Consider the following 27,866-nt stretch of genomic DNA (forward strand, 5'->3'; position numbering starts at 1 on the left):
CTAAATAATTCATGTGTAGACTCAATGTTGAGTGTTATCTAGATGCGTGTTATATTGTGACATTTTCTTCATCACATTTATGTGCTGGAAATTTTTAAATCAGAACTATGCTGTTTCAGTTATTTTTGTATATCAAGTTAAACTAAATGGAAAAAGTTGAACTAAAATTACATAAATGTTTCAGTTATTTTCAAATTTTCTGTTTTCACTCAAGTTTATGGTTTTATGTATTTGATATGATGGTCAGCTTCAGACTTGAGACTCTCTGTCTGAGTGTTTGTTCAGCTGAAGCTGCTCCCGCCGGGTCTAGAGCTCAGCAGATCACACATCTAACCCTAATGCTGCTTTCTGTGGACTGCTAGTAAACTAAACCAGCAACGGGCTGATGAACATAGAAGACAGTCTGGAGATGATCTACCTTGGCGTGATGCAGGTCGACACCGTACATGGAGAGCTTCTTGGCGTTTTCCAGAAACTGTGTGTCTGCCTGGGCTGGAGTCATTCCCCTGAAAGAGCAGGAGGAGATATGAGACAGGTGTAATCAGGACACGTCAGTGAGGAGCTCTGAAATCACAAGGTCTCTAGTGAGGGAATCAAACAGACACAAGCGCTGCATCTCATGACTCCAGAGGAAGAGGATTCCTGCTGTCCAAAGATGAAGACACCAGTGATGTCACAGTCTATCTGCTCCCAGTTATTACTCTACATTTAAAACACACGACCTGCAAGAGACCTTCTCAGATTAATACTGTCCCTACAGAGCACTCAAACAAAAACCTTTTCTTTAATTAAACCGCAAATATTCTCCTGTTACACAAAAACACGCTAACTACAAGCTTCATCAATTCAATGTATTGAAAATGGTGTTCTGATATATCATAATATTATATTGAGTATGTTTAAAAAAGGGAATAAGCTGATAATGTTGCAGATACTAGTGAAATCTACATCTTAACACACGTGAAATAATGTTCTTAGTATTTTCTACCTATGACATGCCAGATCTAGTCTGTGACTAAAACCATGAGGTTCATTAAGAAAATGCATAATGTAAGACGTTTAATAATAAACCAGCCTGAAATACACAGGGACTCTTATTGTGAAATGTCTGTGTGTGTCTCCCAGCTCATTCAAACACATTACAACATCATGAAGTAAACCCTGATAGACAGCAGATCCATACAAACACCTGACACAGCTGTGCATTATTCACTGGGTGCAGACTGCTGAAACAGTGCCACGGTGTGACTTTGAGCACGCAGCTCTCATATATATATATATTTTTGGACTTGAATCATCACATTAAGCTGTGTCGTGATTCCCGTTTTCTGTCCCTAAATGTAATAGAGTGAAGAGTTGTGTAATACTACAAGACTTGTTGAGACCTGTGGGACTTGTGCAGCTCCACCACCTTCTCCTCCAGCTCCTTGGTCTGGTTGGGGGCGAACTGGAAGTCTGAGATGTAGTCCAGCCGATGCTCGTCGGGGTCGTGGTCCCCCAGCTCCGCCTGCAGGGTGTAGGAGCCCAGCAGAGCGTGTGTGACGAAGGAGCAGGGCAGCCGGCCCGAGGAGATGTCCTGCCTCAGCTGGAGACACAGCAGATACCTGCAGAGACAGGAGACAAACCGTGAGACACACACCTGCAGTGTTTCAGAGCAGAGGAGACACGCTCCTGTACCTGGTGATGTCCTCCGTCAGCTGAGACGGGTCCGGAGGGTAAAACTTCACACTGAAGGTGAACTGCCACTGAGAGTCTGAAGAGAAACACACCAGAGAGAGCGGATTAAACAAGGCCCACTATCTACATACATCTATTCACACGGGACTAGTCTTCTGAACTACGTTTGAGTTTGGATTCTTATCACCTGACGTCTGCATTTTTCTTCTATTGATTCAGACGGGGTAAAAAACATCATGTTTATCACAGAGGTGTGAGGGTCTGTTTTGGACACCTGGGTGTCACAGAGATGCATTGTGTACAGTACAGTCATTCAGATTGAAAATGTTCTGTTCTGCATTAATATATCATAAATAGTTCATGCAGAAAGGAATCCGTGCATAAGTGGATCAGGTGACACGTGCATTAACTGGCGTCTAGTTCGAGTCGATCTTGTTCGGTTCATTTGGATCTTGAGACTTCATTTTCACACTTCACATCATTTCCCCCCGTGTGGATTGCTCAAGGATAAAAGGGTGGAATGAACGTCTCGAAACTCAATTGAATCAAACAGATCGACTCAGATGAGATGTGTATGAATGCACACGCGTCGCCTGATCCACACATTTAAACAATCACTACTTGCACAAATGATGATACTTTAATACAAACTATAACAGCTGTATTCACAAATATGTCTCTATTTGAACAAAATGCTGCAGATTAACAATTCATAACTCTGCATGTTCATGAACTGCACTGGGTCTTGCTCGTTGGTATTTGTGTGTGTGTGTGTGTGTGTGTGTGTGTGTGTGTGTGTGCTGTGCAACAAAGTTAGAAACTCATTCTTTCAGTCAGAGACTCTGGAAACGAGGACACAGCTGCCTTTTTTATAGACGTGTCCTGAAGGAGAGCAGCTCTTGTGTTTCCTCTCGCTCTCTCCTGTTTGTCTATTTTCAGCTCTCCTCCAGACGCTCTACAGACGCAGAGACTGAGTCACAGCAGCAGATCAGACGTCTGATTCACCTGTGTGTGTGACCGCATGTCAAACAATGCAAGTGTTCAGCACACACTCATTCCCTGCAGTCCAGTGCCATACAAGCAGACGTTAACTGTGTAGAGCTGCTGATAGTTCAGAGATTTACCTTCAGCCGGAGCTTCTGCTGTCAGATCTTGTCTGATTGTGATCAAGTAAAGGTCAGAATAAGGTCAGTAATATCTCCAGATGAACTCTTCCTGGACTGAAGCAGCTCAGCTTTTCTTGATTCTCCATCAATCATGTTTTAGAGTCTCAAATCTGATCCTCAGGATCTTCTGAGGAGCTTTACTTTCACTGTTCCTCAGCGGAGGAATGATCTTCACAAGCCTCCAGAACATCTCACATCTTCAGCTCTCGATCACTGTGTTATATGTGTGGATCATTTACATCTCATCTCATTACCGCAGATACAGAGCACAGACTCATATTCACATCAGTTTATGTCAGAGTCTGCTGAACTGGTAGAAAGATCTCACTCATTTATATCACAAGCTGCAGAACCGTTTGGGCTCCTAAATAAACCCGAGTAGTGTTGATGTTGTGATGTGTGTGTGTGTGTGTGTGTGCTCTCTGATAATAACAGCTCTCCCAGCAGCAGCAGGGTCTGTGTTACTGTCAGCTACTCCCACCCACCCAGACCAGCACATGAAGACACAGAGACAGAGACAGAGACAGACACAGAGACAGCACGTACTGCGGATCTGACGCTTGATTTCCTTGGTGATGTCCAGCCAGCACTGTAACACACAAACACAGAGGAGTCGGTCAGATCACTGGACACAGCTCTGTCTCGCTGCATTCACATCCACCTCAGCCTGACTCTGGATTCAGATGCGCTCTGACTGCACTTCAGCACACTTCTCGGCTGTTTGCATGTTATAGTGTGCGCACTGCTTTCTACGGTGTGGTAATTCTGGTGGTGAATCTCTTTAAATGTTGCTAAAGTGTGTTACCAATACTCTTATTTAAATGATCTACGGTCTACACATACTATTACTCTTTCTAACTTTTTAGAAAACAAAAACATGCAACAATATCTTATTAAAATGTTAATAAATTAATAAATGTAAAGTTGCTTTATTAAATAGTTTTTATTAATTTAATTGATTAAACACCATTTCCAAATATTAAAACTGAATGAAACCACAGAATTAGGGGGTAAAAATAAAAGAAATGAGAGAATAATGAACAGATTTGATTGGGTGCTTCTGAAGTGACTCAGAGACGTGTCTGAAACACCTGTCCTTGATTCCTGGCTCAATCAGCTGAACTGAAGCACTGGCACCTGGCCAATCCCAGGATGCACCTCTACAGTACACATCCACAGTGATAACAGACTGATGTGTGCCACTGAGATCTTAATAAGCATGATACAGCGCACGAGTCACACAGACTGCTCTGAGGAACACAATCTTTCTGAACTCACCCTCTGCTCAGCGTGGTCTTTAAAGCTCAGGCCGAAGTAGTCCTTCTCCAGCAGATTCAGGTGCTCGCAGACTTGAAAAAACAGGTACTGGCCTTTCGTCCGTTTCTAGACACAGTGAAGAAGAGAGAGATGCTATTTTTTAAACAACTTCTTATAACAGTACTTTAAATACAATCTAGATTTCCTATTGAACAGCTTTATTTGTGTTAAATGTTATATTGTTGCAGTTGCATGATACCTCTCTGAGGTAAGGAGGGAACATGCATGATTTGTTACAAATACAATCTCTCAAACTCAATTAAATATGCATGAATTAAAACAAAAATTTAACTATTAACTGTGCACAAATAGTGTTTGCCCTACAGAATACCAACATGCAATCATTTAATGGTTTATTTCAACCGTTGTAGAGTAGAGGGACACCACTTGCCAGCACAAATGAAGAATGAGCTAATTACTATATTTGCGTGTGAATCCATGTTCATATTCACTGCAAACAATGCGCTGTCACTTTAACTCAGCACATGCAGTGGACAGGATCTCTGCACTGCTCCCAGAACAGTGTACTGCACACGCTCTAATCCATTAACAGAGTATGCACCAGATATGCACTGCAAACAGAGAAATGTGAACCGGGTGCGTGTGCATGAGCGCTCCGTCTCCAGGAGAGAGCACGAGCGCTGAATGGTTAAACACTGGCAAGAATTCAAAGAAATGCAATTTATAAACTTAGTGATGATGCGACATTGCCTTCATAGTGCAGGTACCATTCCTGTGTTGACCGTACAGCACGCAGCTCACTTAGGCCGGTGACACTCTGGATGCGTGGCGCAAGCGTCTCAGCCGCGTGGCGTGTCTGTTTTTAATTCGGCTCCCATGTTAACAGGTTAGAGCTTGCAGACTGCTTGCGTGAGAGGCGCATCTCAGCCGCGCAGAGAAAACACACCGTGCTAGGAATAGAACTGATGCCTATTTTTCACGCGACACGCAAGCGTGTTGGAAGTGTTTCCAGGCAAAATAGAATAGGAAAATATGTTTATATGTAATTTTGTACACAAAATGCCATGTGTGCATTTTGAGAGGAAAAAGAGAGCGCACAGTGATTCACTCACATGGTTTGTGAAATTGTCTCAATTTACTAAGTTAATGAAGAAATATGAATTGTAGCTCAACTTTCATTATAATTAAATCACCCGCGCTGGACGGATGTCTGGCCAAACCTCACTGTAGGAGTGTCATCAGCTTGAGATTGGCCTTCACAGAGACCGCTGATCAAACATCCCACAGTGATCAGTAGGCAATCAATCGGAGCACACCCATACTGTAGTAATACATGCTATAATTAGTCTATGTGTGTCATAACAGTCCATTTGCTTTATTAAGATTTACACATCATCTGAAAGTTATGATAGGACAATATTTGTCTGAGACACACCTATTTGAAAATCTGGAATCTGAGGGAGCACAAACATCTAAATATTGAGAGAAAACCTTTAAAGTTGTTCAGATGAAGCTCTTAGCAATGCATATTACTAATCAAAACTGAAGTTTTGATATATTTACGGTAAAATATCTTCATGATCTTTACTTAATATCCTAATGATTTTTGACCAAAAAAAAATGTATAATTTTGACTCATACAATGTATTGACTGATGACTGCTTCTGTGCTGCAGGGACTCAGGGTTTAGAATTGAAACAAAAGGGGAAATTATCATGTCAAACAATGTTGTTAAAACAGAAATGTAAATAAAATCACCTAAAACAACTGCTTGTGATCATGTCAAGCAGCATATTATTTTTCTAATGGATACAATTAGAGCATGACAGGAAATGTAGATATTATTCAGTTAAACTGACAGATAAGGATGACTTTTAGTGTAACACTATTATTTTAAATGATTTGTTTCAGTCCTTTTGAGTGAAAGATCCCCAAACTAGAAGCAGACTTACAGACTTACATAATATATAAGTGTGTGTTGTCAGACAGTTCTTTTCATGGGATAAATGAGGAATGGCTGACAACAACAACATCTGATGCTGCATCCGTGCCAGGTGTCAGTTTGAGTCTCATATCAACTACACGCTCATAAATAAACACACAGAGAGAGTCTTAATCTGTCTGGATATGACACGACACACAGAAAACCATAAGCTGCTGTTATGGATGCAATTACACAAACTAATGCCAGCATTCACTCGCAGCGGATTTACTGATGAGAGATCAGACATTACACTCGTTAAACACACACACACACACACACACACACACACACAGCTAATGGATCTCAGTTTGAGTGACTCTCAGGTGAACGGCGGGAGCAAACAAACACTAGTGTATCACACACCACACGATGGCCACAGAAAGCTGCAGGTACTCATGGGTGGAGACATCTGCACAACAAACCAGAGCAGAAACATGACCCGTGCTGCTCAACACACACACACACACACACACACGAGGACAGCAGGGATGTCAGATGATCCTGATCCAGAGTAAAGGAAGTGACTGTGAGATGATTTCACCACAGTAAAGTGCTGCTAGCCATTAAACAGTGACAACTAGGATGATGAAGTTATATGGATAAACACGGAAATGAAGAGCTGGAGATGTGTGATATTAAAAGAAGTTCATAAAAGCATGACACATTCCTAGGAAGAATAAAACAATTATTTGGAAGCACATGAACTTGAGAGTCAAATTCACAAACAATTATGTCAGAAGTCATTTCTTGGTGAGTATTCATGTAAACCAATCAGTCAGTTCTGTCTTCAGTGAATGTTAACATTTGGGAGAAAATCTAAATGCTAAGTCTGTGAATGCAATGCAATCTAATGATGACTGAGAAATGAAGAAACAAACGCTCCTCAGAAGATCCTGAGACTCTAAAACATGATTGATGGAGAATCAAGTAAAGCTGAGCTGCTTCAGTCCAGGAAGAGTTCATCTGGAGATATTACTGACCTTATTCTGACCTTTACTTGATCACAATCAGACAAGATCTGACAGCAGAAAGACACTGAAGCAGCAGCTGAAAATGGACATTTGTACAATTACACTAAAGGGCTTCTACTGCAGAAAGAAATACAAACGATCAATCAGACGACAGGAGGAGTGGAGTAGATTGTGTTTCACAGGTTTAATCATGTTGAAAAACCTAAAATAATCTGCAGCATTTCAAATATGATACAGTAGGCTTCACAGGCTTAACAGATGAATGTTCAGGTACTCAGATCTGTTTGAGCTGCTGTTACTCGTGCACAGAAGTGAAGGATGCATTGGATTATTATGAGCAAAAGCCTAGCAGCTATAAGATCACATGCTCAGAGAGACATGCATGAGCAGACTAGATCTATGAGAAAGAAAAAAACTACAGGATCAGAGAGTACAGCAATGAATGACAGCCAAAGCCTAAAAGAAAGAAGATGAATGAGAACAAAAGAAGGAACTCTAACTGCCCACGCAATAATAGCATGAATAAATTCATTGTAAAGTCCAAGAGAATCACTGATGGGATGTTTGAGCAGGGTTTACACAGGATAAACGAACGAGCGTCCTGCAGCATTAGTGTCAAACACAGCTGAGGTCTCCGTCTCCTCATGATGGCCATATCTCAATATACCGCACCGCGATGAGAGAGAAGAAAACACTGAGGGACAGGATCTCTGCCTTTACAGCATTAAAAACATAACGCCATATGCGTCCTGCTGTTATGTAGGTCACTGCGCTCTGATTGGCTGAGAGTTCCTGTCAATCATCTATTCGCTTTCCAGATAGACAAGACTATATCCTGCCATCAGGACAGAAATGCAGCAGCGCTCCTAACATCTAATCCTGAGAGCCCTCATTGTCCCCACCGTCCCCATAAAGCGTCACGTCTGGAAAGCTTTGTGTGAAGCTGCGGCTAATGCGTCCGGGCGACCCGGAGACAGTGGCGCTCTTCTCTGAGCAAACATGCCACCGTCTCATGCATGAATACACCAGGACAATGGTGCTTAGCAATGCCTCAGCACTTTCCAGTGATGGGACAAAGCCGAGGCTGTTCAGAGCTCACAGAGCGCCCCGTAATGAGTGCCCAAACCATCAATCATATCCCAACACTCACCTGCACTGCTGTTCACTTCAGCCTCCGAAGATAGGTTCTCGATTTACTGTGATAGCCTTCACAGAGCACAGATGTCTAACAAGTTCTTTACATACTATTTAAGATAAATAGATGTCATTCTATAATATCTTAAATTATTTCAAACGATTCTTGTATAAACATATCATGCTTTTAAATGCTCCTGTATGTATCAGTGTTCTGTGAAGACATCTGGCTCTGTGTGAAGGCTTCCATTTACAGCATGTGCACCGTGTGTGCTTTTAAAGTGTTGAGTGTTGTAGCCAATCACAGACATGTCTGTTGAGCACACCAAAACAATGTGGATGAGTATTTCAAACACTCTGATTTTGTGCTGCATATTCACAAATCCCTATCCTTGTGTACTTTTTCATATACACAAGATCGGTTCACAGAGAAAGTTGGGTGGAAAAAACATGCATCAAGATAGTAGATCAGTGCATTGCATCTCAAAGAGACAGCAGCTTAAAATACCTGCTGCTGTTGTTAATCAAACAACAAAAGACAAAGTGAAAAGAAAATCATTCACTGCTCTTGTTACTTCCTGCAAAAATGACTGTATAAATGTCATGTATAAATGTACATATAATTAAGCTGGTGTCATATTAAGATCTAATATGGCATCAGACAATAAGCTACACTGCAATGTGGTCTCTTTGGGATGGCACTTTTGGCACTACAACGAGTTGTTCACTTGCAAAATGCAAGCTTCTAGAGGGCACATAAGTCTGAAGTAGTGAATTTAGGTCAAGGGCTGCAGAGCCAGTGGTGGTTTTGTAGGCAAGCAGCTATTAGTAGTGAGCACAAACTTGATGAACAGAGGTGTGACTCTTTTCGGTTCATTAAAGACTACTCTTACTGCCAAATTAGTTGCAAAGGTTTGATAGTACTGGCTGGAAGTCTTGCCACAAGAGCATTGCAATAGTCCAGCCTGGACAGAACAAGAGCATGTTCCGAAAGAAAGGGCTTGATCTTCTTGATGTTGAATAAAGCAAATCTGCAGTAGTTAGATGCTGTGACTTGGACACTTCACCTCTCCAAGATACTTTGAAGGACCTCTCTGATAAGTAAGACTCAAACCACTGTGTTTGTGCGCATGAACTCCACGTGTCCACATCCCAGCAGCAACAGCAGACAGCGAGGGTTTAACCTCTTGGGGTTGTTGACAGACCCCCAATTATCTGACCTCCAAAACACTCACCAGATCACTGCGGGGTCAGAGGTCATTGCACACATCTGAACGCTCCTTTCAACACGATGACGGATCCATTAACAGCTCCTATTACACTCCTCCTGCAACTCTTTTGAATTAATTTTACAATTGAGCTATTTTTAATTCTACAATAAATATTTCAAATGATATATGATGTATATATTATAAATACATTTTGACACAGTGACTACATTTACACTGCTGGCAGATCCAGGTACAATGGGTCGTGCTGCTGTGGAGCTGATGCTGATGGGCATGTCAGATCTCACCTGTGCTGATTATCAGACTATATAGACAAATCCAAGCAACAAACACACATCTCCACCTACACAGCAGGCCTATTAACACCCTAAATGAACATTAAAATAAACAGCAGTGAAACACAGACTGGAGTAAAGGTTTCAACTGAATGAACCGTCATCTGACCCCTCACCAACGGTCAACAGGACGACTGAAGCGTTCACACAGCACAAGCACTCACAGACAGCTGATCACAATCAGACCACATGAATTAGGACAGGAAATGGAACCAGACTAGATTGTGATGTGGACTTTAACAGCTATTCAGCTCATGCAAGTGTTACCAACTCATTTGTAGTAAAGTAGAATGATTTCAACATCACAACATCCAGCTGCTAATATACACAGACGGACAGATGGACGTGTCTTACCTCCACCTCACAGGAGAACTGGCTGCCGTCCAGCAGGGTCACGTGACACACCACCATCTTCATCTTCTTGTTGACTTTGTGAGTTGACAGCACACTTGCCTCCTGCTGGATCAGTTGCTTTTCTTCTTTCTTCCCCTCCTCTTTCTTCTCTTCCTCTTTCTTCCCCTCCTCTTTTTTCTCTTCCTCTTTCTTCTCCTCCTCTTTCTCCTCCACCTCCAATTCTCCCTCTTTCTCCTCTCTCACAGGCTGCAGAACACACACACACACACCATAGGTTAACACACACACACGGGTGCTCTGGTGTTTTCCAGTGGAGCGGATGGCTGCTGGATGATGTCACTGGGCAGATGCTGAAGGAATGGACACTTGACTGATGGGTTCTGACTGAAGCGTGTGGTGTAAGGAAGCGTTTATTCTACAGCATCATGTGACGGAGGGCGAGTGTGTCTTCACTCCTCCATCGTGTTCAGCATCTGATCTGGATTACAGTCCCATCACATGCAGGTTTTCTGAGCCTGAAAGATCTGTAGTAAACACCAGAAGCTGCTGCAGGAAGTGATCTAAGAGCTTAACCAGCAGATATGCAGACGAGCTCCAAAATCAATGCTCGATTATAATCAACAACATTTCTGAATAAAATAAAACATCTACAAGGATTGCAACTGTTTCAAAAAATCAAATCACAGTCAATGTCAAGCATAACCATCTGAGCTACTTGTGTTCTTCTTTTTTTTCTTTTAATAAAATACTGATAAAAACTTTAAATAAATAAACAAATCTCTGGTTTAAAAAGTGTCTTAATTTAGCATTTTGACACATAAAATGTCCCTTTAAAACTAAAACCAGATCAGAGTGAGAGATGAAATGAATGAACTGCTCCATCCAGCAGAGTGAAATGAATGAATCTGATTGAGTCCACTGTCTCCTGAGTTCAAGCTAATCTCTTGAATGCTGCCGAACAAGAGACTGGGGTGGGCAAGATTTCTAATGTTTCTGAAAGAAGTCTCTTCTGCTCACCAAGGTTGCATCATTTTGCTGATTTACTGCTCAAGAAACATTTCTGATTATTATCAGTGATGAACACAGTTGTGCTGCACAATCTTTTTGTGGAAACATGATACATTTTGACCAACAGCATCTTTTGACATCACAAATGTTTTTACTGTCACTGTTAAAGTCTCCTTAATGACCAAAAACAGAAGTGTTACTGGTGTATACATCCAGACATAGTCGTCCATGTTTGTCTCACCTGTGTGTCAGCACTGCCGATAGACTCCTCCTCCTCCTTCTCTTTCTCCTTCTCCTCCGTCTGCACCTCCTCTCTCACCTCCTTCACCTCCTCTGTCTGTTCTGTGCTGGCAGCCGCTGCTCCTCCTGCGTCCACCTCCTCTTTCGGCTGGCTCGTCTCCTCCTCCTCCTCCTTCAGCTCCACGCTCTCCTGCTTGGGCGGCGCTGAGCTCTCGCTGGGCTTGTCCTGGCTCTGTGACTTCTGTCGTTTAAGCCATGGAGGCAGGAAGCGTGAGATGCCCTTCTCTTTCTTCTGTGTGCCGGCAGCAGGAGGACTGCTGGGCTCCGGAGACACAGCCGCTTCCTGATCGCTCTCGGCCTGGCCGCTCTGGATCTGCTCCTGCGCAGGAGGAAACACCACTTCAATCGCCTCTCATCCCAGGAATGCATCTATGCTGTTCTGTGCTGATGTGTGAACAAAGCTTTACGTCTAGTGCATATCCCACCCAATTCACAACAGGCTCTGTGCTTCGTTACCTCTGATATTAAGAGGTCTCAGTTTTCAAATTCAGAAGTTAATAAAAACAAGCATGAAAACCTCCATAAACAGTCAGCTAGAAAAAAAACATTAGCTTATTTTTGCTAAATATATGCATTATTACATATCACCAACTTGCTTAAAAACAAATGTAAATACAAGTTAGTACGCTTACTTTCAAATAATTTGCGGTAAGAAGGTACTTCAGGTGTTTTCTGATCTATAACAAGCAGGTCGCTCATTAACACAGCGTGCATGTCCACACTGAATCTGATTCTCCTGTGTAAAAACTAACTCCACGGCGGAAAGATGGCGATAACTACACATTATATAAGTTACAGATTGATATTTGAACAGTCAGGTAAACTCAAACATAACACTACCATTGTTGTGATTCTCTAAACTGTCCAAGTGCTGTGATTTTGTTCTGACAATTAGGGATGCACCGAAATTTCGGCCACCGAAAATTTTCGGCCGAAAATGGCCTTTTCGGTTTTCGTCCGAAAGACTTTTATCACCGAAACAACACGGCCGAAATGTTGTGATGACGCAAACAGAAACCGCGACCTGCACGTGCACCAGCATAGCGCAGACCACGAGCTCCACGCGACATTCACTTAACACCAGTGAGAACATTCTCTCTCTTCGTATTCCTTTATTCGCAGCACTAAAACGTCTCCTAACAAAGAGATTAAGACGGACCACGAAGTAAAAACAAAGAAAAGTACAGTCTTATAGAGTCTGTTAGCACACGTCTCACTGAGATCTTGTCGGATCCTGCGCGAATGTGCTTGATCCGCGTTATAATGACCATTACTTGGATGCGGAAATAAGGCAGCGCGCACGAGAAATGATCCAGGCCGCGCTGGATGCGGAGAACCCGCGTGGAGACGGAGATGCGCCAAGCGCAGAAGACAGATCAGAGCGCAGAAAAAAAGACTCGTCTCTGCACCAGATGAGTGCCATGCACCAGCGTTGTCTGATATGTTCAGTGAAATTCTGCAAGAAAGTGCCTCAAATAATAATAATACGTTGGCTATTTTGTTCTTATACACACACACAAACATATATACATACATAATATCAGATTGTAGCCATATTTATGCTAGATTTTCTGATAGATTTCTGCTTTAATTTGATAAAAATGTTTATTTTTATTTAAATACACTCTCTCAAATATTTCTCAAATGTCAGGCAGATGACAAGCTCAACTGCTCAACAGCTAGATGGTTATCTGTCTGAAGTCCCCATCCCCAGAAGTGATAACAGTCTTGCCAACTGGAGAAGTAATGCACTTTCTAGTCTTACATAGAAAAATTTCAAATACACTTCACCTAAATGCACTTTGTTTTTATGAGAGAACTGTTCATTTTAAAACCTTTCTGCAGGCCAGTAGGCCTGTACATTATTATTAAATATACACATGAGTGGGATACATTTTTAGTTTGAATTTTATTTTATACTGTGCATTGTTGCAATGTGCTTAATAAATATTTACATCATTTGTAATTGTGTATTTTTATGTTTTTTTTTTTATAAGTTATGTAATTGTAATTATCTTTGAAACTTTAATATTAATTTATGCAATTGCAATGTCTTAATTTTAGTAAAGTTAGTACACGGTCATAGCAATAAATGTAATGGTACTAATAATTGGCATAATTTATTTCGGTGTTTCGGTTTCGGTTTTCGGCCTTGGTTTTCTCTTTTTCGGTTTTCGGTTTCGGCCAAGAATTTTCATTTCGGTGCATCCCTACTGACAATATCTCGTTATTAACAACACTCTTTTTTTAGGAAACTGAACCCTGTGTGGGTCCTCCTGATCCATGCATTTGTCTTTCTTCATGTTTCTTTGACAATGCGAGCTGCTTGTGAGTTAGCCCCGCCCCGCAGACACACACACCACGTTCAGTCTGGTCTTTACTTTTCTTAGTGTGTGCTATAACTAACAGAAAGCATTAGCTTCAAGGAGAACTGTTGAGGAAAAGCTCATCATGGTGAAGTTCTGGGGGTGATTGTAATAATGCTAAATGCATGTTGATGTCATATCTTAATGTCTGTGCATTAGTCCATGCTGTGACATCAGCTGTACCTGTGGCTGGTCAGCGCTGGTCGAGGCGGTGTGGTCAGCAGGTTCTTCAGGCTGCTCGGTCTGCTGCTGGACTTCAGGATCCTTCTCCGGTTCCTTCTTCACGTCTGTCTCTGATCCCACCTCTGTCGTCATCACGGCCGGCACACTGGCGCACACACACACACACACACACAAACACACGTCTTTAAAGTTCAGCTCTGTTAGCAGCGATTGTTGATGTCTATATCCCTGATGCGTGACTCTTATGATTGTAGAATGTGTATACAGCTGTATTCTCTGCGTGTCTGTATGCAGGGCCCTAGGACTTCCACCGCACAGAAAACACGAAAGGAATCCAGAAGGGAATGTACAATACAGTATGGAATGCCATGGGCTTTGGCATAATGTGTGGATATTAAAGCTCAAAAACACTGCTATTGAATATGAAGTCCAGCTGTCCTGTGTGTCTGTGTGAAAGAGGTGCAGCTCCATACAGTGTGACTTCTAAAAGTGTTGTTACTCTGCTGCAGTTTTAGGAAATCAATGAATGAGACATTTCAACTTCTCACTTTAAGTACACCATTATAGAGCTGAAACAATACCTTGAGTAACTCCTATACAAAAAAACCATTCAGCCAAATTATTAGCCTCGAGGCTTCGTTTAGTCCATTTACTGTAACCCTACGGACCATTATTACTGACGCACCACCCCATAAACACTGGACATAGACTGGAAAATAATAAAGTGCTGGACGTATTTAAGACTGGAAATCACACTATGATTACAAATGTGTTACTAAACAAGAAGTTAATCTTAAGAGACTTACGTTTTAGACACTATATTGCCCGTTTTTGCTTTATTTCATCCAATGATTCGGTTCAATTGCATGAATCACTTATTAACAGAGACTTGCTGCCACATTCTGGTGGTTTTAATTTCACATTTAAAGGAGATATTATATCCCTTTTTACGATATACAAGTCTCAGGTGTCCCTAGCTTGTGTCTGTGTAGTTTCAGCTCAAAATCCCTTTGAAAATCCCTATTTTGAGTGGAAGCAGATCCACGTATACATGTATAATGAAATCTCTGAAACGTCACCAAGGGAGTGAAATCAGACGCACACTTTATTCAGACGCTTGCAGAAAAGAGCTTACCAAAACGTAGTTACTGGGTTAATCTTAGTCATGTTTCCTTGGGTGGTAGATACACCGTGACCCTGATAACAGCACTTAAAACCCAGAAGAGTCAGATTTTCATGACGTGTCACTTTTAAAGTATCTTTTCATTATTTTTATAATTGTAAATAACTGTATTTACACTTTTTTTTTTAAATGACACTATTATTTATTAGGGGTGTCACGATTCTCCAAATCCTCGATTCGATTGCATTTTCGATTCTAAGGTAACGGTTCGATTCGATTCTCGATTTTTACATTTATTCTCTTTTAGGGAAGTCGTGGCCTAATGGTTAGAGGGTTGGACTCCCAATCGAAGGGTTGTGGGTTCTAGTCCCGGGCCGGCAGGAATTGTGGGTGGGGGGAGTGCATGAACAGCTCTCTCTCCACCTTCAATACCACGACTTAGGTGCCCTTGAGCAAGGCATCGAATCCCCAACTGCTCCCCGGGCGCCGCAGCATAAATGATGAACACTGCTCCGGGTGTGTGCTCACAGTGTGTGTGTGTGTGTGTGTGTGTGTGTGTGTGTGTGTGTGTGTGTGTGTGTGTGTGTTCACTGCTCTGTGTGTGTGCATTTCGGATGGGTTAAATGCAGAGCACAAATTCTGAGTATGGGTCACCATACTTGGCTGAATGTCACTTCACTTCTTTAAAGCACAGATTGTCATTTTTCAAACTAGACTTTTATGTAATATAATATCTGACCTTTGTTTGCAATGTACCACATTACACTGTCAAATTTAAAACTTTCATTAACAACATAATGTAACAATAACTTATATCTTTAGTCAATTGAAAACTTAAAATAAACTGCCATCCAGTTTCTCTTTTGTAAGTGCAGTCACAAAAGATGACATTCAAGTTCATAACAAAACAAACAAAAACAATAAAAAATGACTAAACTAACCTTCAAATATTACGATGCATCTATTTAAAAGATTAAAGATAAAACACTTGTTAAACACTTCAATGTCATTCATTTAGATTTATTTATAATATATATATATATATATATATATTAGGGGTGTAACGGTTCACAAAATTCACGGTTCGGTTCGATACGATACACTGATGTCACGGTTCGGTTCGGTTCGGTTCGGTACGTTTTAGATACAGCAAAATGCAAAAACATCTCAACTTTTCAGAATGCCGCAAGCGCACCGCGGGTCATGTGACAAGAACTAACCAATCAGCTTCATCCTTTCCCATAACAACGTTGAAAACTCAGCCAAGATGAAGGAACAGCTGATTATAGTTGTATATGGATTGCAATTTTGAAATAAATTTAGTAGCAGAGCTACTGCAAGCGATTTTTAGAGCTGCAAATCCATTTATCCTTCGCTGAAATTTCCGCGTCTCATGGAGAGAGCACGTCATTGTTGCTTAGCAAAGACAGACGCCTCATGAGCGCTTCTGCCCGAGCGCTTTGGAAAGGAGGAGAAAGACGTGCTTAGCGTTTTCCACGCGTTTTTAGGAGCGATATGTGAACGGACCCTAAGGCGCTCGCTCACTCAGCACGCGCTGAAGGCTCATTGCAAAATGTCTAATGCATTTAACAGACCAGAAATATAAGATCCTAAAATAACCAACAGGTCTGGTGTTTGGGTGCACTTTGGATTCCCTGTAAGCTATAATACTGGTGTCTAAATGCTGCAGGCATAGTTTGTTGCGTGCATGTTTCTCCTTTTTTTCGTCTTTTCCCAGATACTGACACAATAAGGTGATGTCGGCGTAAATGAGTTGACATGTTTCAAGTATTCACGCTGGTGTTTTTTTTTTTTTTAAAGCAATGAAGCAACCGCGCGAAGCCCTCACTATATAGGATTTTAGAAAGAATGCAGAGCACTAGTGTAGTGTGCAAACTTACCACAGTGTGGATTTCAGAAAGTGTGCAAAGACTTCACGTGCACACTTACCATAACTTGGATTTACAAATAATGTTCTAAGGAGGGGCTCTCATGTCACTCTGATCGAGCAGCTCATAGATGGAATCATGCATCTCAAACAATATGTTTGAGAGTCATCTTCTTTTTCTAGTCTGTTAAACGCATTGGCCATTTTGCAACGAGCCTTCAGCGCGTACTGAGTGAGCGAGCGCCTGACTGAGTCATAACATAACATAAACATAAGTTGGTGTTTTTTTCTTCTTCGGGAGTGTCAGGGGCGTTGCCTGTTACGTCGTTTGGGTTATTGGGCTACCTTGTTGAACGCATATCATTATATTTCTCTTTTTTTTTCCAAATATAATTAATTAGTCCAACGAACCGTTCGGTATGCATAATGCGTACCGCGTACCGAACCGAAAGCGTCGTACCGAACGGTTCAATACGAATACGCGTATCGTTACACCCCTAATATATATATATATATATATATATTATGTATGTACAGTATGTGTGTGTGTGTGTGCATCATTACAGTCTGTAAAATATGTGTATCTCTTATTACAAGACTGCAATCACTAGCAATCAGAAGAATTCCAGTTAATCAAGTATCTACAAAAGATCTACTCTATAAACAATGCATTAAATTACATTAAAGACAAAAATAAATTAAACAAGCAAAAGAAATGATTACTCGCATGTATCTGGTCCACTGATGAAGTGATGGGTCAAGTCAAGTGAATTATTACTCATTTTCTAACAGGCGTCGAATACTGACTTTAGGAAAAGGGGAATAACCAATGACATTTGAGATAACAACTAAAACAGCAAGCCCCGCCCCACGACTGACAAAAATAAAATTGTTCGCGCGAGCAGAGGTGAGATGATCGAGCGCGAGGATGTGGTCAATGAGCATGCGCGCGCGAGGGCTTTTATTGCGGGCAGAGTACATGTCACGCGCACGTTAGAGTTTGAAATGAGCTCGCGGGCTCCCGTTTCTTCGCATTCGATTCAGTTTTCCTCTCGTGGAAGCCATATAGCGTGCGCGCCAGCATCAGTTGAATGCTCGGTTATTTTTGTCATTGATTTGCCGTCATACAACATGGGAGCGTGGCAGCATCGACGATTCCATTTTCTTAATTCGAAGTTCGAGACTGTGACTTAATTTCGATCGATTTCGATTTAAAATCGAAATCGAAATCGTGACACCCCTATTATTTATGCATTTGTAACTGCAGGTTAAATGCATTCGTGTCCCTCTGAGCTGAATTAAACAGTTGTTTGTTTGGTAACATAAAATGTCTAATTCTAACTGACTGATTAAATTAAGAATTGACTTAAAAGACAAAGCACACTTTTAGAAGAAAAAAATGGTTTTATTAAGGTAAAAATGCCCATAAAATGTACAAATCAACTTAAATTGGAACAAATAATTTTTGTATGTATGTCTTTCTTCTTTCAGATGAATCCTGTCAGGGTTATATTATAAACAGTCTTTGATCTTTCAAGCCCATCGCACCACGTCGCTTCCATTATGAGCGCTCATACCACGCGCCAACATCGGAAATAACGAACTTGAGCGCGCAAAAGACGCGATATGTGAACGGCCCATAAGAACTGAGGTCTTCTTCAGTACTTCAAATATGCCGTGGAGAATCACAGAAAGTGACCGAATTAGGTTTTATAGTTTTTTTTTTTACAGCAAGCAAAAATATAACGAAATTCTAATATAATTTGTATTTATCGAATACTTAAAGCAGAACGAATATTTGAATGTCCGGCTTTCCGTGCACACCCCTAATTTGAATATCAATATTTTTCTTACAAAAACGCATGTGTGGCCTTTGTTCACCCCCCAGAGCTGTGTGAGACACTTTTTTTTATGGAAAGGCACTTTTTAACAACACACACAACACGTGCTGACTGCAATGATAGAGCTTGAAAGCTCAAAGACTAGTTTTATATAACCCTGACAGGATTCATCTGAAAGAAGAAAGACATACACACCTAGGATTCCTCAGGAGTGAGTAAAACCAGGCCTAATTTTCTTTTTTGGATGAAATAACCCTTTAATAAAAAATTACAAATACAAGAATGAAATTTAAATTACCCTGCTTCTATGTGAAGTGTGTGTGCATGTGTGTGTGTGTGTGTGTGTGTAAACTCCACTGTCATGAAACAAAATCACATCCATCATCATGTGGGGGAGTCTGAGACTTCAAGAGACAGAGAATCAGTGAAGAATGAAAAGCATCAAAACACTCTTTCATGTTGAATAGTCATCAAACCCCACCATGAGCAAACACACAGCACTGTGTGTGAGTGTGTGTGTGTGTGTGTGTGTGTGTGTTCCACTGACACACAACACAAGCTGAACAAACACAACACAGCGCTCATGAGACGACCCACGATGCACTGCAGGAACATCAGCAGCTGCAGACGGACCAATCAGCTGCCAGCTCGATGACATCAGCAACACTGAAACCGGTCAGTAACTCACATCCTCCACACTCAAGACAGAAATCTGCAGGTGAGTGTGTGAAACATCTGCAGATCCCATCCTGAGTCAGGATCAACACCAGACCAATGTTGGCATTGTTTTAATGAAGTTCTGGCATGTTGAACAACGGTCACGCTCCTGATTCTGAATAAGATCACTGCACATGTGCTCAAATCAATCTCACTCACACACACACACACACACACACACACACCTCAGGTTCATCAGGACACTCATGAGTGCAACACTTCCTCAAGATGGGCTGAAAGAGAAGAGCTGGAGGAATTGTGGGAGTTTCTGAGAGCACACAGCTGTTACAACACAGAGCACAGAGACGTCCAGCTGACCCTGGGCCAGGGGAAAACCACTGATGCAAACACAGCACTACACTAGGGCTAACACACTGGGACACGCCTCCCTGCCTCTTTAATTACTGAGACATTGATTCAATGACGCACATCCACAAACTCGTGCTGTCGCGTCTTTAATTGCCGAACACATTGTTTCCCACGACTGTATGTGATAACCGTGCACATCGTTGTGTCTGACTGTACATCTAACAGCAGCACGCTTCACCTGCCGCCACTAAATGACATTATATTTGTCCCATATTGTCATATATACACATACTGGCTTCAGCTTGGAAGATGAAAGCGTACCTGTGCAGAGTGAGTTCGGCCCGTGTGGAAAAGCATCTTATAAATCACCCATAAGTGAACGTCATGAACATCATGATTCAGTTCATCTGGAAGAGAAGACAAAAATGGCGAAGCAGATTCCAAATGTAAGTGATCATCCCGATCCCTGTGGAGTGGGGACTCTGGAGTGAGCAGGGCACGCGTGTCACATTAAGTGTTGTTAGGAGTGCACTTGGCTAAAGGAAGGACAACATTTCCTCATTATCTTCAGCTGGGATGTTCCTGTGACAGCGCAGCACGTGTCCGTCAGCAGATGTCACTGTTTTACTGTCATAAATCTATTTTTATTATTGTTAGCATTACTGTTGCAAATAAACATACATTTTATATTTTAAAAAAGTTTTTTTTTTTTATAAATATATATGCTATGTAATACTGTATATAAAAACTAATCTTGTAAAATATCAAATGTATATTGTTTTTATGTCGGTGTCCATCAGTGACATCTGCTGTCACAGGAACATCCCAGCTGAAGATTGCACATTCGTCTCGGGAGTGTGATGTCTGCGACGACGCAAGTCCGGTAAATCTGCAAACAGCAGTGTACTGTCAGCTCGTCTTGGCTACTGCAATTTTCCTCTCAGTATATTAATAAATAAAACGAAATAGGATATCAAATACCACTGCCTCCTTTGGTTTTCATTTAAACATAAGAACAGCTGCAGAAATGTACTTAGCTCAGGGATGTGTGTACTGTATGTATACAGCCATTACAATGAAACAAAATATTATATAGATTTGCTTTTTTTAATTTTCATTTTAACATATAGATAAATTGAATACAGACCAAAGGAAACCTGTTAGATTTACCCCGCAGCTGAATGATATTTTATGTTTAACCACTAAAGACACATCAGAGCCAGCGTCACATATCAGAAGGTCTATCCCAGGAGAGGCTGCTCTCTGTGGATACATGAGGACTGAGCTCCTGCTGATCGAGTGGAGCTCACCGTCTACGAGATCGGCGAAACACATTTTTAAATAGGCGCTGTCTTTATAAATAAACCACAGATTTGAGTTTTAAACAACTACATTCTCACCTGAAATACTTTTAAATTTACATTTCATGACACAAAAACAGTAATATTTTGAAAATGATCTGAATAAATGGTGGTTGAACTCAACCAATGCTGCATGAACTCAACCAATCAGCATGTTTAGTGCCCAAGTCCCGCCCCCGAAAGTTCTGGAACTTTGAAAAAGTACCACCTCGCCAGCAGGGACTTTCTGAGGGGCATTTCTTTATCTGGAACTTTATTTAGTTCCTGGTTCCTGCGGTGGAAACACACCGAGTACCAGGCCAAAGTCCCTAGTTCCTGGGTAAAGTTCCTGCGGTGGAAACGGGGCATTAGTGGGGGAGAGGCAGTGTGAACTGCAGCGTCTCCAGCAACACAGAGCTGCCTGTGGACGCCTGTCTGTAAATAATGCTGGGAAAAACAATCAGCGAATGCAGCAGCCACGTATCGGCCGATGCCGATACACGTCAAATCCTCAAAAATCGGCCCGATATATTGTTTGATCCCTAGTTCTATTGACTGATCTATATATAAAGAATCTCTATTATAGATCTGTGGTTCTATTTAGTAGTGTCGCGCCGCTCACATCCGGTGTAGACACAGTGTTAGGAATTATTTTCACGGTTTGGGCACACCTCTCCAATCCCCCTGACAGGTGCTCATCGTAGTGGGTGTGATGGTGTAACAGTCATACCTAATAACATCACTGTATCACTAGGGATGACCGAAATGACAATTCTTGGCCTGAAGCAGAACAAAAGGAGACAATGGGCAGAATACTGAACACGGTTTTTCATGTTGTTTCACCCATGTATTTTGCTTTAAGTAAACGGAATAGTCAATATGTGTTTTTTACCGTTTTGTCCTGCTTTTTTACAATTTTAGCAGACACTATACCAACGAAGCACAATTTAACTGTACAAATAAATGCTGAGCAGAAGAGACTTCTTTTAAAACATTATACAATATTATAGATGGCAATCTGAAGAGTAGCCTATGTGTGAGTGTTATAATAAATATATTTATAAAGCTGTTGTAATTATTATTATCACCATTGTTATTTTAAAAATGCAAGAAGCAAATTTACGGGGGAACAAATAAAAGTGAATAAGTGTAGAATAAAATCTGGTAAAATTATACACATTGCTATCTTTATTGTTGTAAAATACATTAAAAACATGCATTTATAAATTAATATAAACTATAAAATGAAAAGACATGTCTTTAAAATGTATAGCATAATAATGGAGTCCTATCAATCATATGTTGCTGCCTCCATGACTGTGCTATACAGTACATGTGATTATTAACAGCCTTAATGGGACAGAACAAGAAACGCTATTAATAATCTTTCATTGCACTAAAGTATTAGAATACAAAAAGCTCCAAGACAGCGCCGCACAAAGCACTTATGTGCATCCCATGTGCAAAATGATGCAACATGCAGTCACAGTTCTGCATAGAGCAGTCCGAAACACAACTGATATGGATGTGTAGTTTATTTAATCTGTGTAAGTATATTGAGCCTTCTCTCGTCCGACTGATATCCATCCCGATCCAGCAGAAAATAACAGTATCAGAGCCGAAACAGAACCTGAGAATCAGATCGATGCATCTCTATCAGAACCTTATAAAGACAAGGATCATCATCATCATCATCATCATCCTTGCGAGTCTAGAACAAGCACCAGGATGGATAATTGTCTCTGTGTGTGTGTGTGTGTGTGTGTGTGTCCCAACACACTAATCCCCAAATTGCAATGCTTGCAGATGGCAATCAACACAAGCTGTCAAAACTAATCAGGATCCAGAGCCAAACACAAGCACCCATCTGTCTGTCGGTCTCAAACACATCCACATCTGAGTGTTGCTATTTCTGAGGGCAGTAACAGCAGAAGAGGAATCGTATAGTTTTACATCACAATACAATTCCATCTGAAACGATACTGCATGTGGATGAATCTATCAGCAGAAAACATGACAGCAGCAGTGAGTGCATGTGTGATGAGTGTGTGTTCTCGGTGTTTCATCACACGTGACGCTCGTCTCACTGTACGAGGACATCCAGAGCGACCTCAGCAGATTTACCACTTTACTTTGAGAAACACAGGTCAAATACACACTGAAACTAAGATCTACACAGCCTTCCATCAAAATAAAAGTCTGGTTTAAACTGAAGAAATTGTGACAAATTTTGACATTACATTTAATAGTAATGGCCTAAAAAGAATATTTTTTTTAATATAATAAATCCAAGATACTTTTCATCCAACTTTTAATTTAGTGAAAGTGAAGTGAATGTGCGTGGCCAATATTTAACCCATCCAAGTGCACACATACAGCAGTGAACACACACACACACACACACGCCCGGAGCAGTGAATACACACACACGCCCGGAGCAGTGAACACACACACACGCCCGGAGCAGTGAACACACACACACACACACACACACACACACGGAGCAGTGAACACACACACACACGCACGGGGCAGTGAACACACACACACACGCCCGGAGCAGTGAACACACACACACACACACACACACATGCCCGGAGCAGTGGGCAGTTGGGGGTTCAGGCATTCTGAAAAGTTAAGATGTTTTAAACTGACGGGCGCGTCGAACCGCCTCCGCATCGCACACATTGGAAATAACGAACTTGAGTTAAAATTTTCAGAGCGTACGATTGGTTTAAAAAATAAAACGTATTACACATTAATGAATAAAAATAAACATTATTTAAAGGGGTCATATGACGTTGCTAAAAAAAACATTATGTTGTGTATTTGGTGTAATGTGTTTATGAGGTTTAAGGTTGAAAAAGCACATTATTTTCCACATACTGTACATTATAGTTTCTCCTTCTGAAACACATGATTTGTACAAAGCTCAGGTTCTGGAAAGTGAGGTGTGCTCTGATTGGACAGCTATCCAGTGTGTTGTGATTGGCTGAATCCCTCAAGCGTGTGATGGAAATGTTACCCCCCTCACGCAGTACCACTTCTGTCATCATTCACCTCGCTTTTGACAGCCGCGCACCCCGTCCACGTGCAGGCACTTCTTCAGACCACATGGACGGATGCGCGGCTGTCTGTGAGCCCTCTTGATGACGATAATTACATCATGCGGACAGTCAAATTATACTTTGGCCTTTATCAGTGGCGCACGAGATGCGATGACAATCGCAAACCCATATTCCGTTTTGTGATACCCAACCACATAAAAATACAATGGATAACAGTTTAAATGTTTATTACCAACAAGCAAATTGCACAAATTCGTTAACAAATTAACCCTGCAACACAGCCTTTAAGTGCGCCTTATAGTGCAGAAAATACAGTAATCACGAGCACACCCTGAGCACATGTGAGTTAATGTACTCCTCTTATCTGCAAAACATGCACACATTATTTTTCATATCGGGCCGATGCCAACATTCAGACTTCAAACCATTATCACCCGATTCTGCCAATAATACTGTGCATATCTAATGTTTTAATATTTTTATTATATGTTATTAATTAATATCTCATGAAACCATTTTAAATAATACGTTTGTATTAAATAAATAGGCTTAATAAATTAAATGGAAAACAGAATGTGGGAAAATAAAATGCATTTCATGTGGTCCTCAATTAAAAGGTATTTTAAATGTGAAAAAACAAGTTTACATTCATTCTCAAGGTCTGACATGTGAAAAGCATTTCCTTCCCTGTTAATGGGAAATTAATATTGGGATAATATTGATAAGGGAAAAACTACTGTTTTATAATAATAGTTTTGGCCATAAAGCCCAGCCCTCTTCTAATGGTCATCAGTGTGTGCGTGTGCGTGTGTGTGTGTGTGTGTGTGTGATCGTGTGTGTGTGTCTGTGTGTGTGTCTGTGCGTGTGTGTGTGTGTGTGATCGTGCAGGTGTCCTGCTCTGGCATCTATTGTGTGATCTGGTCTGAATGACATCTAAAGCCATGGATCTCATATCTGTGTGTGACTAAAGCTCTGAAAGCAAACATTTCTCATGATAAGCACACAACAGCAGCACTGCCTCTGCATGAGAGCACACACACATTACAGAGCAATAAAGCCTTGACATAGATTCCTTTTCTATTATTTTGTGATGGGTTGAAATTAAATAAAGTAAATTAAATAAATCATTTGTTAATTTGTTGAGAAGTTGTTCATAACTAATTGACGCATTAGAGAAATGTAATCTGTTTGAATGATCACAAGATACAAGGTAACAAACTGAAGGACGCAAATGTCTTTTGTCTTAGTTTCCTCTTCTGAACATTAGGACTAGATTATGTATGGAAAAAAACTATGAAAATGCAATGAACAATATATTCACCTTCCAAGTACGTCTGAGCATCATGTAGTAATGATGTACAGAGTGTTGAGCGTGGCACACAGAAAACACTGGTCTTCTGGTTGATTGGCAGCTCTCAGACAGACGCTGTGAGAGCTCGTGTTCGATTCATCGCCTCACACACACTGAACCGCTCTCAGAGACGGCTCTTCATAAAACTACAGTCTGCACCTGTGTTACATGTGCTGCAGGATTATTGTGCTGGTCAATTTCACAAGTGCCACTTTACTGCTCAGCTGGTTTGCAGTCTTGTTGCGATCTCCGCCTACAGAGAAACCTGCTAAACCCTGAACCAGCAGTGTTTCTACGGCCGTCAGTAACTGTGTTAGCAGCTGTTCTGCTGCTCCGCTCACTTCATCACACCAAATCAATGAAGAGAGAAGTGATTCAAGTCACCTGATCCTCTGCTGTCACACACACACCTATAAACTACAACTCTACACTGAAACACACAAAACAACTCCCATCAGTCTTTCAGTTATGATAACTTCTGATTCATTTGTTCAACCAATTAACTACATGGAACTACTATTTTTCATTACATTAACTTATTGGATCATATAACGTCATATGACATTGCTAAAAAGAACATTATTTGGTGTATTTGGTGTAATGCAATGTGTTTACGAGGTTTAAGGTTCAAAAACACATACTGCACATTATTGTTTCTGTTCTATGCTCTGCCTTTATGAAACACGTCGGTATATATTTTTTAAGCTCATCGTTCTGAAAAGCGAGGTGTGCTCTGATTGGACAGCTATCCAGTGTGTTGTGATTGGACGAATCCCTCAAGTGTATGACGAATATGTTACGCCCCTCACCACACTGTGACATGTCTCCCAGCACAACAAGACAAAACCAATAAAACCATCACAAACAAGGCATTTATAGCATCCAGTGGGGACTGATTACATATTATTATAATACTGATTATAATGACTTATTAAGTCTTATTACGCGCTGTGTTGTGTATCACACTGCGGAAACATAATGATGGGAGAAACAACGAACAAGCTCTACTCTACACTGCTCAAAACTCACGTCTGAACCATCAGTGGATAATTCTTTACATATGTAAACGTACTTACAGACTGTCCTCACAAATATGGAACTGTCCCACTTTACAGAAACAGACACCAGTTTGATGATCATAAAGAGAGAAGGACAGAATTGGTGTCTGGAGTGATGCTCAGGGAGAGGTCTCTGAGCTCGGCATCATCCCGAACACTGAGCGCTCCTCCCGGAGGAACGGGTCACCGGTGGAGGGATGCTGAAAGACTAGAGAGGAGAAAGCCAAGGCTGATATGATTATTTATAGCTGTTCTCTCCTGGTGGTTGGATACTGTGGTTATTGATAGTGAACTGGCCGTGTTGATTATCGGTGCATACTCCTCCCAAAATTTGTTAATAAAACTTTACGTCGTAGGCCACTCTCACAGAAACTTTCCTCATCCTCCGTAAAAATGTGCTGCTCACAATATTTGGGTTGAACTGTTCTGGAACAGTGTTGAAATACAACTTAACCACTGATTTCTAGTTGTGTCCTCTTTTGGAAGAACAAAGTTGTTTTGTGAGACTTAAATCACTGGAAATTTTCCACCTTTTTGCAACCCTAATCATGACACAGGTATGAAAAACACACACACACACACACACACACACACTCTGAGAGCACACAGACACAGAAACAGATTCAGGTCGCTCTAAATCAAGTTACTGTAATGGGTTTACAGCTGCTTTCACCTGCAAAATGTGATTCCAGTGCATAAACACACACACACACACACACACACATATCAGGGACAGACGGTTTGGGTCAACACTCACACACACACTCATGAGGTAATAAACTCAGGCTGCAGGACACTGGAGAGAGGACTGTAACGTGCGTGTGTGTGTGTGTGTGTGTAGCTCATTCATAACCACATCCATCAGTGTGTGTGATCAAGGGAGTGTGTAAATCAGCTTACACAAGACTGCTAGTGATATTCACAAACCCTGACAGTATTCATGAGCTCAACCATCAGGATTTGACTGGATTATTAAAGCAGACCGATATTACTGGTTCAGTACTCAGACCCGCCCACCTGACCCTCATGATGTCAGCACACAAGCTGAAGAAAAACTGAAGAGGTTTTACAAAAATGTGCACTGGTTAGTTAAAGGGGGGGTGAAATGCTATTTCATGCATACTGAGTTTTTTACACTGTTAAAGAGTTGGATTCCCATGCTAAACATGGACAAAGTTTCAAAAAT

General features: G+C 41.2%; 1 protein-coding gene across 15 annotated transcripts in view; it reads right to left on the bottom strand.

Moving 5' to 3' along the window:
- The window catches only part of LOC113037695 (protein 4.1-like), a 75,404-nt gene that overhangs the window by 33,954 nt on the left and 13,584 nt on the right, over positions 1-27,866 (bottom strand). For all 15 annotated transcript variants that reach the window (XM_026195024.1, XM_026195023.1, XM_026195016.1 and 12 more), the window contains exons 2-9: positions 13,986-14,130; positions 11,378-11,755; positions 10,129-10,374; positions 4,122-4,226; positions 3,390-3,432; positions 1,678-1,753; positions 1,386-1,604; positions 419-506 (exon numbers count right to left, since the gene is read on the bottom strand). In XM_026195024.1, coding sequence (XP_026050809.1) covers positions 419-506; positions 1,386-1,604; positions 1,678-1,753; positions 3,390-3,432; positions 4,122-4,226; positions 10,129-10,374; positions 11,378-11,755; positions 13,986-14,117 — 1,287 coding nt within the window. In that variant the 5' untranslated portion in view covers positions 14,118-14,130. The remainder of the gene's footprint in view (positions 1-418; positions 507-1,385; positions 1,605-1,677; positions 1,754-3,389; positions 3,433-4,121; positions 4,227-10,128; positions 10,375-11,377; positions 11,756-13,985; positions 14,131-27,866) is intronic.

The sequence above is a fragment of the Carassius auratus genome, chromosome 20, assembly GCF_003368295.1.
Source record: "Carassius auratus strain Wakin chromosome 20, ASM336829v1, whole genome shotgun sequence".
Taxonomy (NCBI): domain Eukaryota; kingdom Metazoa; phylum Chordata; class Actinopteri; order Cypriniformes; family Cyprinidae; genus Carassius; species Carassius auratus.